The 17,271-nt window shown below is 46.3% G+C and overlaps 1 protein-coding gene across 1 annotated transcript in view; it reads left to right on the top strand.

Moving 5' to 3' along the window:
* The window catches only part of LOC144175185 (feruloyl-CoA synthase-like), a 32,081-nt gene extending 24,404 nt beyond the window's left edge, over positions 1-7,677 (top strand). The window contains exons 7-10 of the mRNA XM_077704289.1: positions 1,266-1,550; positions 4,754-4,898; positions 6,029-6,298; positions 7,473-7,677. Of these exons, the coding sequence (XP_077560415.1) occupies positions 1,266-1,550; positions 4,754-4,898; positions 6,029-6,298; positions 7,473-7,594 (822 nt within the window). The 3' untranslated portion in view covers positions 7,595-7,677. The remainder of the gene's footprint in view (positions 1-1,265; positions 1,551-4,753; positions 4,899-6,028; positions 6,299-7,472) is intronic.
* The last annotated feature ends 9,594 nt before the right edge of the window (positions 7,678-17,271 follow it).

Here is a 17,271-nt window from a genome sequence, read left to right as displayed (position 1 = left end):
ATATAGAAAAAAATGGCAGAATAAAATTATGAAAAATGAAGAAGTAGGAAAACAAACATAGCGAAAATGGCGAACCGTGTAACGCCCTGCATTTCCACAAAAATGCAGATTTCGCAGCAGTTGTACCTTTAATCGTTATAATAACGCAAGTGGAAATAATTGCTGTGACATAATTCTGAAAAACCCCAAAATAAGAAAATAGAAAACAAAATTGCAAAATATCGAGCGGAGTAATGCCCTGCATTTCCAGAATAATGCAGAATTCGCGGAAGTACTAGATCTGATCGCTATAATAACCAAAATGGAGGTAACAGGGTAGAGGAGAATTTTAAAACACAAAAAATAAGAAAAATAGAAACAGTCAAAATTGCGAAAGCTGTAACCCCCGGCAATCCCCAACAATGCTAATTTCGCGGACGTTCCACCTGTAGTCGTTTTAATAGCGCGGAGATAATTAGTCGCACATAATGTTCGAAAGCCAGAAATTATAAAATAAAAAATAGCGGTAATTACCAAAGACGTAACAACCGGCATTTCCACAAAGTTGAAGATTTAGCAAAAGTTCCACCTTTATTCGTTGTAATATTGTAAATGGAGACAATTGGTCGGACAGAATTTTCAAAAAGTAATAAAAATAGAAAAATTGTGAAGATGGTGAAACATGTAACACCCTGCATTTCTTCCAAAACGCAAATTTTGCGGAAGTGCAACCTGTAGTCATTACACTAGTGCAAAGGGAGATCACTGGTCGGGCAGAATTTAGAAAAACCAGAAATATGGCTCTGAAAAACTCACAGTCTGTACAAGCGGCATAAGAATGCTACACATGTACAGACAATTCGCTGAATTTCTGCAGATTTCTCTCAGTTAAGTTGTCGCTCTCTGACCGCCAGTCGACGGCGGACGTTTTTTTTTTTTTCAGATCATGCGTCTTCTGTTGGTCGCTCCGTAGTAGACCTGGAATTTTCTTTGATCGAGTAGTGTTGGCCATGAAAGGCGTCGCCCGATGTGCGTGATCTTATTGCGACTGGGTGTCGTACAGAAGGAATATTTCTAGAGGCAGGATGGTAGCTCGAATTCTCGCTGTCGTCAAGTCAGAAGCGGAGAGAGCCAGCAAACTTGGTATGTTCTTGAGGCTTGCAGTGAAATCACATCACTATCAGAGTGACTGCCGCCGCAAACAATTTTTACTATAAGTAAGCCTCTTATGGCTGTTTTTAAAGAATGCAAGATTTTGTTACACTCATTCTTTTTTTTTTTCGCAGGCCACTGTCACAGTGACATTCCCTACCCAGCTGCAATCTTTTGTGCGTGAAATGCAGCGAATGGGCCGTCAGCTGCCTTCGCTGCGACACATTAGCATTGGTGGATCTGTAGTCACAGATTGGCTGGCCGATGCAGCCCGTTATACTTTCGGAGGTCTGCGTACACTGCAAACGCTGTACGGCATGACAGAGGCATGCATCCTTGTGGCTGCCCAGCCGACGGATCAAGATATCTCACAGCGTGGAAGCGACGTTGGATTGCCAACAACAAGAGTCACCTTTATGGTACCTTCCCTCTGTCATTATGCTCATTTGCAGGTTTGTGGACTATGTACTGCTCAGAACTGCCTGGACAATAATCATTGAATCCCTTTCGCAAGTAGCGTGCGTTATAAAATATTTAATATTGCATTATAATCCGGAGGCGAGGAAGGAGGAAACAACTTTATTCAAACGCAACATTAAGCGCCGAGAATGTCCCGGGCCAGTTGCACCAACACCAACTTGTCGGTGAGCTGGTCGGGGGCTAGCCAAGTTCGCCACATTGAAGGAGGAGGGTGGGGAAAATGTGGGGATTGAACTAAAATGGGGCATGCGAAAATGCAGCGTTCCAGATGAGCGTAAGGTTCGGGACAATTCGGACATGCTGGGGAGTGTCGGAGACGGTAGAGAAAGGAACGAGTAGGTGTAAGGAGGGTATTTAACTGTATGCTTTGAAGATCACGTAGTTGTGTGGTGGTTAGAGTTTTGTCTGGAACAGGAAGTGTACGAAGAGTTTCTCTGATGTTGTTGTAGGGAAGCTTTATTCCTTTATTTTAGTTGAGAGTCGTGTCCCACGTCGGTGGATAAGGCCAGGGAATCCCAGGTGCCCGGTGGAGAAGTTCGGGGGCGAGGCTGTGCACTAACTCATTGCCTGGGATTCCAGCGTGACCAGGAATCCACACCAGTGTGACAGTGTGGGGACGTAGCTCTGTTAAGGCTTTGCGTAGATCCTTATGCAGTTTTTCAGGAATCCTACCCGTGTGAATGGCGCGAATAGGTTGCATCGAATTAGTGTATATGGTGTATCCTGAAGGGTTAGGGGGTGCTAAGGAGAGGTCCTGAGTACAGGTGATTATTGGGCCGGTCTTTACAGTAACTGTAGATGGGGGATTAGTGAAAAGTTCAAGGGTGTGTGTGGCTTCTTCATTGCCGCTTTCGATGGAATAGGCGGCTGCTCCGACATTCCGGTGTTTTGGACACGGCATTCCTTCGTTGTTTGTTACTCGCAGTGGTTTTGGATGTCTGTGGTTAGTTATGTTTATTCGCGAAGAGTAAGTTATTTCAGTGGTCTGTCTACTCTTTCGTTTGAGGAAGGCACTGAAGCACTGCGTTTCAATTTATGGGCGGCCGGTGAAAGTAAACGCGCACTCCAAACAGCTGAATGCTGTGAACCATCAATGCGAGCAGCCATTCCCAGCAAACTGCGGGGAAAATTCCACGCGGGCGTCGGAGATGTCCTTATCCTAAAACAATCGTTACCTGTGCAGCAACATGATGATCCATCGAATCATACAAAACGCGCGGGTGTTATCTCTGACAACTAGCGCGAAGATAAAACGTCCGCCGGTTTGCCTATACTGTCAATATTCTTCCAAATTCCAACCCAAAATTCAAACCTGAACTTCTTCGTTATTGGTCACAAGGGTACATGAAATATTTTGCATCAGTACATGAGAAGAACATATGCAGATGATGAGTTCATAACCTCCTTTTTGGCAGGACAGAGAAAGCACACCGCGCAGAAGACGCATTCATCAGGGCTGTGATAGCAAACCCAACATTGTTTTAAGCGTATAAACATATTGAGTTGTGTAGTGTAACTAAATTTCATAGCTCAAGCCCTCTCCGCTAACTTCAAGATTTGTTTTTTTAGGTCTGAAAAAATCAATCAGTAGAAATTGCTCTGCCCTAGGACAGTTTAAGAAACATTGTTTGTCATGTCGCTATTGCTACAGTATTAAGAAAGCACATGCTACATTAGGTTATACAGCACAACAGTGTCGTATAATGAACAGTAACGACAATGTATGGCAGCAGAGATAATTCATTTAACGACTTTTCACAACACTGGCGTGTAGCCTAGATAACAACATAAATCAGCGAATGAGTTGTTGAACTACTCCTTTATAAGAGAATAGAGTTATACTGATATTCATCAGAAATCGACATACCACATCGTAACGTTCCCGCGACAAACGGCTACCACAGCTATACGAAAGATTTGTATTCTTCCGCGAAGCGAGGTGATAGTGATCAACTTTCTGAAGTAGAAGCACTAGTGGCGTGGTTCCAACATACCAAGCTTATCAAGCGCGATGTTCACGTTCGGCCAATTTATTGAAAGCAGAGGTATCATTAGGCACATGTGAATAAGAAATTGGAGCGCGAGAGCTTCATCTGTTCGAAGGACATGCATAGCGATAAAGGTCTTTGTCGTAAGTAAGTACAACGTAAGCAAGTACGACAAAGGTCTCCGTCATACTTGCTTTCGATCTGATGGGGTGGCGTTAATCGGATCTTTGTTTTTTGAATTCGTCGAACGGAGCTGGATGTCCTTTTTTTGTTGCGTCTTATTGCGCTCAAGAATGCGCAAAACCGCAACTTTTTCTCACTATTTCGTTTTTGTTCAGCTTGTAGGTCGCACTATTTCTACGCCTTTTTTCAGTTCTGATGGCGCGTTTTTGTTTTTCAGGTTTTGTCGGGTGCCGTTGACACCACCAAGACGCAGCCTTTCTCATTTTTTCTTTTGTTTTTGTTTTCTTTTACCTAGCGTCTCTTCAGCGGCCTTTCTATACCACAATAATTTTCTACGTTTGGTTTGTAGTACTTGTGTATTCTCGAAGAAACTTCATGATTAAACAATGTGCTTAGCAAACCTGACGGGAATGAAGGCTGCTCCCCGTGGTAATAGTGCGAAGTGTTTTGCCTAGTATACCCCATCTTCAGGCCCACTATTTTCTATTCACCAAAAAAACACTCCATGTCAGAAAGCAAAAACAAAAATCGGGTCCGTAGCCACGAGAACCTCGGGTTACTATCCTAATTATTCTCTCTTTTAAAAGGCGAAATGCAGAGATTTTTATAAGTAGGAAGCGAAAACTGCGCACTTCATTTTAAAAATACCATGCAAAGATGCGGACCTACTGCATGACGCTTTCCTGTGATGTCGACCGCAGGAAAACATTGCAAGGCGGTAGAAAGCCATATGCAGGAGCACTGTCTCAAGCGAGCGAACGCTCCAACTTCGGTAAATGCAGAATGGTTTGCCGGCCTCGCGCCGCAGGCAGCAGCGCAAATCATGAGTAATGGGCTGCAGCTTACACCTCTTGCGGTACTACCGACGAGGCCCAGTGGAGAATCGCACTCTTTTCTTCTAATTCTTCAACACAGTGTAATTCCTAATCTTACTTATTGTATTCAGTAAGCAGCTGGCATAATTTTTACAGGTGGTTGATATCGAGACCCGGGAAAAGCTTGGCCCGCACGAGACGGGCGAGATATGCTTCCGCAACGCTACCATGGTCAGAGGATATTACAAAAGGCCGAAGGAGACCGCCGAGCTTTTTGAACAAGATGGCTGGATGAGATCCGGTGAGAGAAATTGACATATTTACAGAGCAAATACGACCTTTCCAGATCCGTTTAAATGCAATTTATGAGGTACACTTGAGCACATTCAACAACCTCAAAAAAGCACCTGCCCTTGGGAAATACTGCAAGCTACGTGTCCAAGCATTAAAGTATTTTTGGAATAAATAGATGAACCATGGAGCAATAATCAACTGTGAGCAATGATAAACGTCTTTTGTGCACTCCTGTATTCACGTTGGATTGGATGATCACACATACACATAATATGCAGGAGGTAGGGGCTTTCTACTGAACCAAAGCTCACTAGTTCTACTAACACTCAGCGCCTATCACATCCCTATAATAAATCGTCGCATGCGGCACCAACCAGTGGGGCTTCCTGGTAATTGATTAGAAAATAATACAGCGCGGTAACAAGCAGGGCGACGGCAAGAAAAAAAAAACATCAGGGCTCGGGTTCTTTCGTGCTTCCTTCCGTCCTCTTCTGTACCGTGCTATAACGCTTCAGTGTGTGGTTTTGTAACCGTTTCTGAGTAACGGCACTGCTGCTCATGTGGTTTCTTGGTTTCTGGACATTTAACTGAGTGGCCGCCTCGCATGCACAATGCAAGTACTTTTCCTTGGGTTGAGCAACACTTTTTTACCCTGTAAGCTTTAGATACACGTTTACACACTTCGTATACTTTAGTGTCAGCGCATGTAGCTTAAATTTCGTGGTCGCTCAGCTGATCCAGCAATGAATGGAAAGTGTTCTATTATAAGCCATTGTAAACGAGCATTACGAGTGTATTTATGCATACTGGTGTGTTAAAGACGTGAGCTCTTCCATTAGCACTAAGGCATATTCCTTCAATTTCTAGAATATTTGAGCGCATTTCCAAAAATCAATTAATTCAGATGACAAATCGACACAAGTTTTCAGCTAGGCTGCGTTGGTCGAGTTTGACACTCGCTAGGCCAGTGTTCAGTTTCTAATGTCCTCAGCCGTAAATAGAGCAGGTAACAATAAAACGCGCGGTCTACCTTCCTACACGTAATTATGTTTTTGTGCCTTCAGTAATTTTAAACCTATATATCTAAAATGCAAGCTGAAGGGCCATTTTATTCCGACATGCTCATCTGTTTAATAGGTGACGCAGGCTACTACGACGAAGACGGCAGACTGTACTTCTCCGAGCGACTAAAGCAAATGATTAAGTGTATGGGCAACCAGGTGGTTCCTGCCGAGCTGGAAGAACTGCTGCTCCGCAAGCACGACGACGAGATCGACGAAGTGTCAGTGGTGGGGCTGCCACATTCCGAATACGGCGAGGCTGCAGCAGCAGCAGTTGTTCTCTCGGAGAAAGGAAGACAGCTAGACCGATCTGACCTCGCAGAGAGGATCAAAGTGACAGTAAAAGGTGAGAGACAATGAAAGTTTTTTAGCTGGAGTGCGTCGACGCTGTGTTCAAATTTAAACTGGGCTTAAGTCAACACTAAAACGACAGCCGATGCTGCCATTTCCGGCTAATCGCTCCGCAAGCAGACTCCTTCATTTGTGCAAGCTGCATTGAATATAAAGTGGCAGTATAATACTGCAGTTGTAGTGCTCAGTTTTAGGCAATCGTAGTTACCTTGCATATCCAGACAAAGGTTGGTTGAAAGTGAACACGAACTCTACACAACCTGATCTCTTACGGCGCGGAGAGCAGCTGTCTAGTATTTAAACACAGTGACCTTTCTGCCTTTCCAACCCAAATAAACCATATATTAACACCTAACATTAGCAGGTCTCCTATTGCGCTGATACGGCGTGTCACCTGGCATTTAGGCAAAATTATATGTATGTCTGTCAAACTCAACTAAGCAAACTTTTGTTGGCAGATGTCTTCTGCATTTTTGATGGCTTAGTATTGCGTCTCAACAACTGTAGTTGAGACGTATTGGCAAAACCCTGACCCATTTGTAATCCAACTCCTATGAAGTGACTACTGAACAAAGTGCTCCACGTCTCTTAGAGACGACAGATCTTCTCAATAGTTTTATCGTAGAAGTTGCACGTGTATTTTTATTGTGTTTTGTTTATATAGCTCTCTTGTTACGGACTTTGTGCTTACGATTATCTTCTAGTAAAGTTAGCTTGCTTGTTGAGTTTTACACTTGGATGACGTGTTGTTGTTAAACATCTCTCCTGCATTCCTCACAGCTTTCCTGGTGTGCTTAACCCATCGTGTTCCATGCAACGTTTAAATACACTTTCAATTAGTCCGTAATCCATTGCTGCAGCCACTGCTTAAAGATATTGCCGTGTTAGTGAACACTGTAATAAAAAAACAATTTGCGCACAAAACCCTCAGTGTTTATTATTATTCTAATTATTCCTGCAATATTTCAGGAGGGCTAATACCTAATTGTTGCTTCCCACAATGTATATGCGGCTATTAGGTACGAGATATTGCTGCAATACGCCAATTTGCTTTCTCTGTTTTGGAACCACTTTTATCTTTCTATGGAACCGTTTGTTCACCAGTTGCCACAAACATTTTATGTTTTGAAGTGCCGCTGTTCTACATCCTTCATTTTCTTTTGTTTCAGAAAACCTTGCAGTGCACAAGCACTTGTATGGTGGTGTCTTTTTCCTGGAATCACTCCCCACAACCGAATCTTTGAAAGTTAACCGGCCAGCTCTTGCTCGTTTTCTCTTACGCGCGAAGTGAATAAGTACGCACCTCTGATGAGAAGTAGTGAAAATGCAACATCGTATTCTTCATATTTCTGTGTGCGTTGATTACGGACACATTCGAACCTTGATCGTGACGGATACTTTGGTTGTCATCCGAGCTTCCCAACGCGCTTCGACCATTTCAAAATGGAGCAATCAGACTGACACCGGCTTCATAACGCAAGTGAGCCAGCTTCTATTCCTGGCACTGCACGCGTTTTTTTTTCTCTTTCACTTCACACTTGATCATTCATCATCATCGTCAGAGTAAGTTAGCTTTCGAGTAGGGCGTTTTGGTGTTAGTGACGCATCAGTCAGAAAGCGGAAGCTACGCTTTAAAAGTATACGGAAAGTCTGCCTCATTGAACTTGACAGGCACCCTCCAATTATTTGAAAATGTTCAATAGCCTAACCTCGGCTTGATATCTGAGAGAAAGGGGGCATGCATCGGTATATCTGATGTCGATGTGTCTCAACAATGAAGGTAACTATGGCTATGAACTGAGTTTTGGATGCAATCATACATAAAGCATGCTTCGTTCAGGCAAGAGCGCCTACGTAGTAGGAAGTTACCTATCTGTCTCTCTGGGATCGCTCTTCGTGCGTTGAGAGGATTTTAATACTGTTTTTCCTTTGGATTTCATGCAGGAGCTATCGAAGGGCCGATCAGTGGACGTAGTTGAATGTTTTTATTACATATTTCGCAGAAACATACACTGGCTAAAGTAGTAACCTTGGCAATAAAAATTGCAACGGTATTAAAACGGCTTAAAACCCCACAGTCTGCTTCTTCTGGCGTTCCTTCTTCTGGAGCAACCTTACTGCGTTACCTGTGGCTAAGGGTGGTATTGTAATGACAGACAAGCCTGCCGGCAATGTGTTTGTGTTAACGAGTCTATTGGGCACCTGTATGGCGGCACCCGTTTACTGAGTAAGTAGTTGACACCGTGTGCCCACTTCTGTAGTCTTCACGACCGTCCGTTCCCCGAATAGGCGGTTGTAGATTCCCACCTGTAACTTTCCGGGCGTCAACAAAACCGCTGCTGCACTTTTCTGGATAATTGTCTTAACACTATAGAATGCGCACCCGCGCAGCCTTCTGTTTTTCTTACACTGGAATGTCTCCGTGCAGGGTGTTGATCATTGTTTAATTTACCTTTTAGAGCGCACTGCCTTAAACCAGGTATACCACATATTTTGTGCTGTCCTCACTTCAAATGCCTGAGGCCGCACGCGTTTTTTAATAACGATGACTTGCAGAGCGCGGGGAGTTCCATAGTGCGCACTTCAACTGGGAACTAGGGAAAGGGTAGGAGAAACCGCGCATCGTGCAGATACAGGTCGAACCACGGGACACCGTACAGCGGCAATTCATCACATGACTAATTGTTTCAAACACCTGCTTGTAGACGGATCCGTTTAGGAACACGGGGCGGAGGCAAAGCGTCTCAGGTGTCCTGTCCTATATTATTCATTTACCTCAACCAACTTACGACGTACTGAGTCTTGTCGGACCTTAGGTAAGTTGCAATGGCACTACCACAGTGGTCTTAGTTATTTGAATGTGGATGTGCCGGGAGTACAAAATGACGGGTTCAGCATTATTGGCTGCAGGTTTGGTAATGCAAAGCCAGAGAAGTCCGGCCCAACCAACCACCTAGCGGCGTACGTGCATGAATTTGTCATTCTCCAAGCATCTGTCTGAATTGTAGAGTATGCAGATCAGTGTATACCGTAGACAACAAAGCCATCGTGGCCACTGTTACTAAGTGACATTGACTTTAACGCTCTGCTCGTCATTACATCTACGGGGAAGGACTGCCTTGTGTTTTTTCTTAACTGCTCACTTGTATCGGTTGCTTTGTACAGCTCTTATGTTCCCAACGTGCACTTTTCTGACGTACAGGGCACCCAATCGCTTCATTCTGAAACTCCCACCATGCCTGTGTAGTAGTGCGAAAGCCTTATATCCCTACATTTCATGGAAGGCTTGAAGTACGAAACATTTTTGTGACGTACCGACAATAATCCAAGTAACTTTTAAGGGGAATCTTCAGCCGGGTATTTTGCGCCAGGAAGCCGCGCGAGGCAGGGCCTAGAAAGCGTGAGCCGGAACTCTCCTGCCAGGGAGGAAAAATTGTAGTGCCGGGAAGGAGAGAGCCGGAGAAGGGTACGGACAAAGGGTACGAACATCGCGCATTGGCAAAAGAAAACAGCTGCCCGAGATAAGCACCGGCTGCTTCCGCACGTGCAAAATGAGCTGTCTAGAGATGTGAAGGTGCTGACAAGGAACAACAGGCGACTACTGGCGATAGCTAGCGAGCAGAGGAAGCTTCCGAGGTTGGTCACGTGGTAGTATGCGCGATCGCAAAGTTGAAAATGGTATTCAACAGCACATTAAACGGAGGCCTCTAGCATCGGTGAAAGAGTGGAACAGGCTTGACAAGGTGCTGTACGTGGGTCTCGTGAACTGGGGACGGGCGCGGCCCCTAAAGATCGGCAATAAGTGCAAGAGCAGGCAATACAAACGTCTAACCACGCTTTCGCCGTCACATTCTTAGTTTTTTTGAGAGAGAGGGAAAGAGAGAGAGAGAGAGAGGTAGCGAAAAACTTATTTCAGCCAGGGTTACTCAGGGTTGTTAGCGGTTGGGAGAAGGCCAGCTGCGACTTCGGTAGTTATGCGTACCCGGACCTCCTGAATCTCCTGGCTAGAGCAACCCAACGCCTCTCTCCTTAGCTCGCGGCTAGATATTTGAGGGGAGAGATCGTAAGGGCAAGCCCGCGTGGAGCGTTTGACAGTGGAACATACGGGGCAGTTGGAAGACCAGATTTAAGAGGTGTGAATGTGGTGTAGACAAACTCTGCATTTGAAGGTGCCTGTTTCCAAGAGTCGCCAATAACGGGTGTAGTGAGTCGTGAGAAAGTAATAGGCGGGGGATAAAGTACGAAGATAGAGTCGGCAATGCTCCAAAGTGTCATTGAACGGGATTAGATGCTTTCTAGAGAAGCACACGCCGTGGCTGGGGACGATGCCCACACCAGCCCTTAATGTGAGATTGCGGGAAAGGACATGAGCAAGTTTGTTTCCCGGCAGGCCAGCGTGAGCCGAGGCCCACCCCAACTCCACCGTCTGTTGAGATGGGTTATTCTAGATGATACTGAGGCCTCAGAAGAGATGATACCCCGTACAAAATTAAGCACAGCCAGCATGGAGTAAGCGAATACCTTGGGCGGAGTTGGTCGTTGTAAAAAGTTCGAAGCATCCACCGTGTCGTTTTTATTTCGTCCGTGTTTACAAACCAGTTTTTTTAAGGGAGTGTGTGTGTCAAATATTGATATAATGTATCGGCGTGTAGTACACTGGTGAGATATTGCGCTAAATTAGGTGGCCTAAATATGTTAATACACTTCACCATTTGCTGCAAACTGGCGTTGTATAAAAAAAATATATTGCGGTGCAGAGCTTACAAATGTTTGGACGAGGAGGCACACTACACCACTCAATACCCGAATAATGTAAATAGCCATCTGAAATTATAACAAAATTGAGAAAACAAACACGTAGGTAATAAGAGCACCATGATTTGCTTCAGCAAATGTAGTGCCACGCGCCGGGTTCAGATAACACACACCCGGCAGGAGCCTTTTCAAACAGAAGTCAAATTCTACATAACTTGTTTTAAACTTCCAAAAATTACGGACCACCTCCCCTAAAATGAAACCTAGGGAGGGGCGAAGCATGCAGAGGATAAGTGTATTCTTGTCACTTTGACGTTTTTGCCAACTGAGATGAAAGCGGATAAGTGTATTCTTGTCACTTTGACGTTTTTGCCAACTGAGATGAAACCGTCGCGGGATGGAAATATACTGCCTTGCTGTAAAAGTCTTTGTCTTTGAAGCACGAAGCGTTGCAGCGCGAGGTGTTGAAAAACGAGTGTCTCGGCGTGTTCTTTTAGTAGCGTTGCGTTCCAGCGCAGAGCGCAAACGATTTTCCTAGGGTTTCACAACCATCACTACATCGACGATGATATGTGACGACGACGACGTACGTTCTGGCGCGAGGAGTAACGAGTGTCCCGGTGTTTTAGTACCAGTGACTACATTGACGGTGACATGAGACGCCGACACCACCATCCCCTAAAGGGCTTCGCCATTAAAAAATTCTTGGGAAGTCAAGAAATAAAAATCTTGAGACTGAATACGGCCACTTTCTAAACATTCAGAGAATGGCAAAATCCTTGCAATCATTGACACTTGGAAATGAAAAACCCGCGATATTTTTATCTTCGACTAGCGCTTCCTATGGTACTAAATCTGGAGGAGAAAAAATACAACGTGAAGGAAAGCGGAGGAGCTGCCCGCGAAGAATGACGTCCGTAGAAGGCATTACTCCCTACCACAGTAGCACCACTTTCCGTAAATGTCCTGGACAGGCAATACTGTACCATTGTAGAGAACTGTAAAGATGTACAGATACCCTCCGCATGACGTGGACTAGAATGGCTACCTTCACCGCAAAGAAACACACTCCGCAATGTGCAAAAAAATAAAATAAATACACAACTTTTACATAAAAGCAACAAAACACTCTTTGAATCAATTGTATCTGAAACACTTGTGCCTTTTTTTATCTACGTAAAACTAATTAGGCACTCAACCTTCGAACGCATTTATTGCACTCAACCTTCGAACGCATACTGCCGTAGGAACTCCCAAAAAACAAAAACATAAAAGCAGGGGAAATGGCATTTTTTTGAAGACAAAACTGCCAGAGCTGATAGCGGGGCTCCAATGCGCATGTTCCCATAGTTACGCCCTGGTTAATCGGTGAGTGTGCACGAAGCGGCGTCGGAAATAAATAACAGCAAAGGGGAGAACTTTCATGACGAATATTTTACCGGTATTTATGCTATCTGGAAAATGAGAGACTGTGAAACCGGAGGAGGAAGATTCTAAAAAAGCAAATGGGGGAATGTATTCTCTTCCCTAATAAACAATAAAGACTGGGAGGGGAGATAAAACGATTTTAATCAAACCTTGGTGTCATCATTTGGTTGGCGAGCTGTTTGCGGGTGCTCCGTGGGCCTTTATCTCATGCGTTCTAGTGGATGGTGAACTGATGAGCCTTGCCGCAGGACCTCGATCTCTGACAGACGCTTGGCATTTTGCTTGAGTTGCGCCAGGGCGCGGCCGAACTTTCGCCGATGGCTGGGGTTCATTTATTTATTATTCAGGGCGTTCCTATAAAGTAACGTGCTTACACGCTTTCACGTTACATGCTTTCATCTTACACGCTTAGATGTTACACGCTTTCGACCGCTGCCACAAGTCCTGCCACTCACTCGGACAACCGCGAAAGACGCCATCAGGTGCCACATTTAAGAAAAACGAAGTGGTGAGGCCGAGGTCCAGAAAACTGACATGCATTGACATCACTAGAACACGCATGCGCCCTCACCTACCTCGAAAGCAGGCGCTTAACCGGGAGGCGTCGCGCCGATAGTTATTGTGCACCGCTCCCTTGGTCCGATTTATTCTGTGGCAGACAGTACATTTATTATATACAATCAGCCATCGCATAGATAATACCAGTCAATAGGCATAATGTATTTCTTTGGTTTTTGTCTCTCGTCCTAACGCTACTGGTATTGGTGAGGCTCCTCCGCTTCCAAGTCGTAGATCCTGCCGAGTTCAGTTAGTGGTACCTAGCTTTGCTGTAAAAGTGTCGTGTCTTTGAAGCACGATGCGTTCTAGCCCGAGGCGTTCGAAACCGAGTATCCCGGTGCGTTCCTTTAGTACGCCTCTTTTCCCCTGGAGATTAAATGTTCAAGCCCGAGGCGTTGGAAAACGAGTGTCCCGGTGTTTTGTACTGAGGCTGTACGACGAATGAAGACGCCGACCGCCCGAGGCCCTAAAGTTCTTCGTCCCTAAAAAATAAACACTAACAAAATGGGGTTATTAGGGTGTAAGAGGCAAGTAAGAAGCGAGAAAAAATGTCCGTCCCCTGCACGGAGACCGCGATGGCGCCCGCCCGAACAACTAAATCGAGGACGTGGCCGTTCGTTGCTTTCACGGCTCTCCCCTAAGGAGTAGTATACGATAATGTTCCATACCCCACTAACGGCAGGCCTCCACACAAGCTCAACGCTCTGAGCGCGCACACTGTAAACAGGTTAAATGGAAAATTGTCTGTGACGAGAGTCAGTGTTCCTTTGCTCCCACAGTTCGGACGCACCTTTGAAGCACCCACAATTGGACATAAGCACAGTCCCAGCAGCGCACTTTTCGTCGGCCGCACTTCGCAACTTCACGCGCCACCACATCGCCCACGCCACCGGGCGAGGTGTTCGCGCGCCGTTGGTCCTCACCACTGACACACACTAGACATACGCGAAAACAACCCCAAAGAAGAGACAACACAGCACACCTGGTTGTCGAGGACACCAGCGAAAAATACAACACATCCTACGCAAAAGGCCCCTTCGACGTGCTTTAAGGGCGCCCGAATCGTTACACACGCAAAGGAGGGGCTCAACTTGCACTAAACTTCATGCACGTGCTGAGAGGTGGCATGTTGAATTACACACAGAAAGAAGGACTACCGCATAACCAAACATACAAAATGTTTCCGACGATGCAAGACACTCTACCTAAGGCAAGCTGTATTAACGTGCTCAACCAAATAACCCTTCTGAGGAAACGGTTCGCGTGACAAATAGGTTCCTCGAGTGTGTACAAAGCGACAACCACCCAGAACATTCCGGAACCTCAGGTGTGGTGGCATGGCCGGCACCGCGCACAACCACACGAGCTTATCTCTCTCTCCCGCGGCAGTCTTAACTCCGCCACAGCTGGCCACCACATTTCTCGCGCATAACGAACACCACTCCCCTCGGCCGGCCTCTGGGACTTTCAGAAATCTCAATAAAAAACTTTTACCCTGTAGCAACTGATAGTCGGAACCGCCGGTTGTCGGAACAGAGCTGAAATCAATTAACACCTCACAACTACGACGAAGGCTCAGGGCCTCCACCCAATGACCTCTACGACGTTTTTGACTCTCGGCCGCGATCTTTAAATTCAGCAGGCACGCACCCGCCTCATTGCACTGCTCGTGCAATGGCGGTATAAACTCGGGCGCTCTTGCAGTGCCTGTACGCAGAGTTAAACTATCTTCGGGTACTGCGCTTGGATACTGCATCTCGCGTCCACAACTCAGTATCCGTCTCCGTTTCCTCCTTCACTTATCGGCGCCTCACACTCTTTCTTATCGAGCTCAGACTGAAAGCCTCATTGTCTTGTTATCTCCGCCTCAAGATCTTTTCTCTTGACCTTCGGCTCAAACTCTCTTTGGCTTCCTAACTGCGTCTGGCAGTTTTTTCTCTGGAGTTCCGGTTCAAACTCCTCTTAATTTCTTATCTACCCCTCATGTTCTAACTGTGGCTCCTTCCGTTTGCAGTCTAGTTCGGCCTCGTCCGTCTCCTTTTGTGGTCCTTGTTTTATCTGTGCAGACCGTTGACTGAGCTCCTCTGGGTATTTAAGCAGAGTGTAGTGGGTGATTCATCTTAGCAATACAGCGCAATAGAAGCAAAGACGTAAGCTGAAGCACACAATACCACCGCTGTCCTGTGTGCCCCAGCTTAATTCTTTGTTTCTATTGCGCTGCCTCGTTAAGTACTCTGCGTATTTTCGCTCGCATTGCTGCCTTTCTCGCTCAAGTACATCCCTGTCACCCCTCACCCCAAGTCCGTCATCCGGTCTCCCTTACTGTTTGATTCGAAAAGTATATCCGACTATCGGATAACCTCTCTTTGATGCTCGTCTGTAGTCCTCATAGTGTTACTCGCGGTCGCTGGCTTTTTCGCCATCCAAACACGAGAGTAGGTGCTTTCCCTCGAAGTCACACAATCGTTCCAGGACGAGCGACCTGTCTAACTTTGCGTGTGCCATCCTAACAAAAGAAGCACGCGAATCGTCGATTATCTCCGCTACATATGAACCTCTCAGGCCCCAGAAACCCCGACATTTGGCAGACCAGCCCTGTCGTGGACTCCAATTATTGTCACAACCCCCGTACCAGCTCGCGGTAAGAACGCAGGAAAATAATTTATTTTAGCACGGTGGTGGCCTGCGCGTGTGTACGTGCGCCTAAAACTCTGGAGCTATTGATAGAGTTCACACATATAGAGAAAGTCGTTTAAACAAAGGAATTTACTACGACAGCATGATACGAGAATGCCGAGGGGCAGTTAACGCTTGACCAAACAAAAAAAATCACGCCATATCCACGGAATGAATGATGATAAGTGGGGCGAAGCTCGAGAGGGGGAGATCATCGGTAACCGTAACTCTCCCGTGAAAGTTCGCCCATTACATCATTAAGAAAGACGTAAGACTGTGCGTACATTGTACAAATCAAATTTTATTTTCGGGGTCAATGCTCCCAGGCCCAGACCTGGTGAAAGACCCTGCGCCATCGAGGACTACCCCGCACCTCCACCACAATTTGTCACGTGGGATGGGACACAACGGTAAAGAAAGAACTTTTATTTAGGGCGAACTTGTGCCCGAACAAGACGAGAGGAAACGAGCAAAGGTCCTTGCGTCTCGTTCGATCTCCGAAAACGACTGCCTGCGTTCGTGGCGTGATCTCTTGCGTGATCTCCCCCTCGCAGTGCACGCGCGCTCGCGCCTCCGTTGGCGAACACAGACAAGCTCGCGCTCCCGGTGCCGAGTTTGCGCTGCCGGTTGCAGCCGGTTCTTGAGCGTGCAACACGGCCCACTTTGCGACATCTCCGAAAGCATGCGGCGGTCACGTACCACGAGACACAAGGGATGAACAGACCCATGACTTAAGGAGCTTCGCCCCTAAAAACGCAGACATAGGTACTCGTGAGCGCAGGCCCCAAGCGTGGAAGGTCATACAATTAGAGACGGGCGCGCTGGGCGGCTAGCGCGCGCCGCGAACTACAAAATCACACAGAAAAAAAAGCCAATATACGAAGGCGGATGGCGAGTATGCATAAAAACGTGCTCTAGGTTGAGGAATAATACCAACCCTAGGCGTGGCTAGACATAACTGTAGGTCAACGAGTACAGGTAGGGGCGAAGATAAACCAGCCTCGCCGGGGCAGTCAGTTACGCATTTTGGGGCCAGGAAGGAGGAGTCAGGGTGACCTTGAGGTTCAAGACGAAGGAAGAAAACTCGGTCCAGGATATGAGACTTATGACGTCACCGCTAGCATACCATCGGACATCCCCTAAGGCTGCTTCACCCCCAGACGCCCTCCCAACCCCCCCCCCCCCTCCTCCCGATCCCCAGTGACTTCCACCTTGTACGATCTCCATCCGACTGCCTCGAGCCACCACTCAGGCTTTCTTAAAAAAACTTCCGCCGGACGATAACGGATTCCAGGTTCTCGCAGGGGAACCCCGCCGAGCCCAAAAGAAGCCGAATGTTGATGGATATAAGTAGCCAAAATATCCAAATCATTAAAGTTTGAACAATTCCTTTCAAATATTTATTCAGTGGTCTGCTCCCATAGTTGGATATATTGGCAAAAAGGGTGCAGGACATTTGAAAAACCACTCGTTGGGAGCACAAACATCTCGCTGCACTTGAGGTTGCTGCGGTGGAGTTGAACCGCTCCCAAAAATCTCGAGTGGCGTGGA

This window comes from Haemaphysalis longicornis, unplaced genomic scaffold (genome assembly GCF_048455015.1).
Source record: "Haemaphysalis longicornis isolate Haplotype H1 unplaced genomic scaffold, Haemaphysalis longicornis Haplotype H1 scaffold_3, whole genome shotgun sequence".
In the NCBI taxonomy this organism is placed as follows: Eukaryota; Metazoa; Arthropoda; class Arachnida; order Ixodida; family Ixodidae; genus Haemaphysalis; species Haemaphysalis longicornis.
Note: the sequence above shows the minus strand (reverse complement) of the source record. Positions and strands in the feature narration are given on the sequence as shown.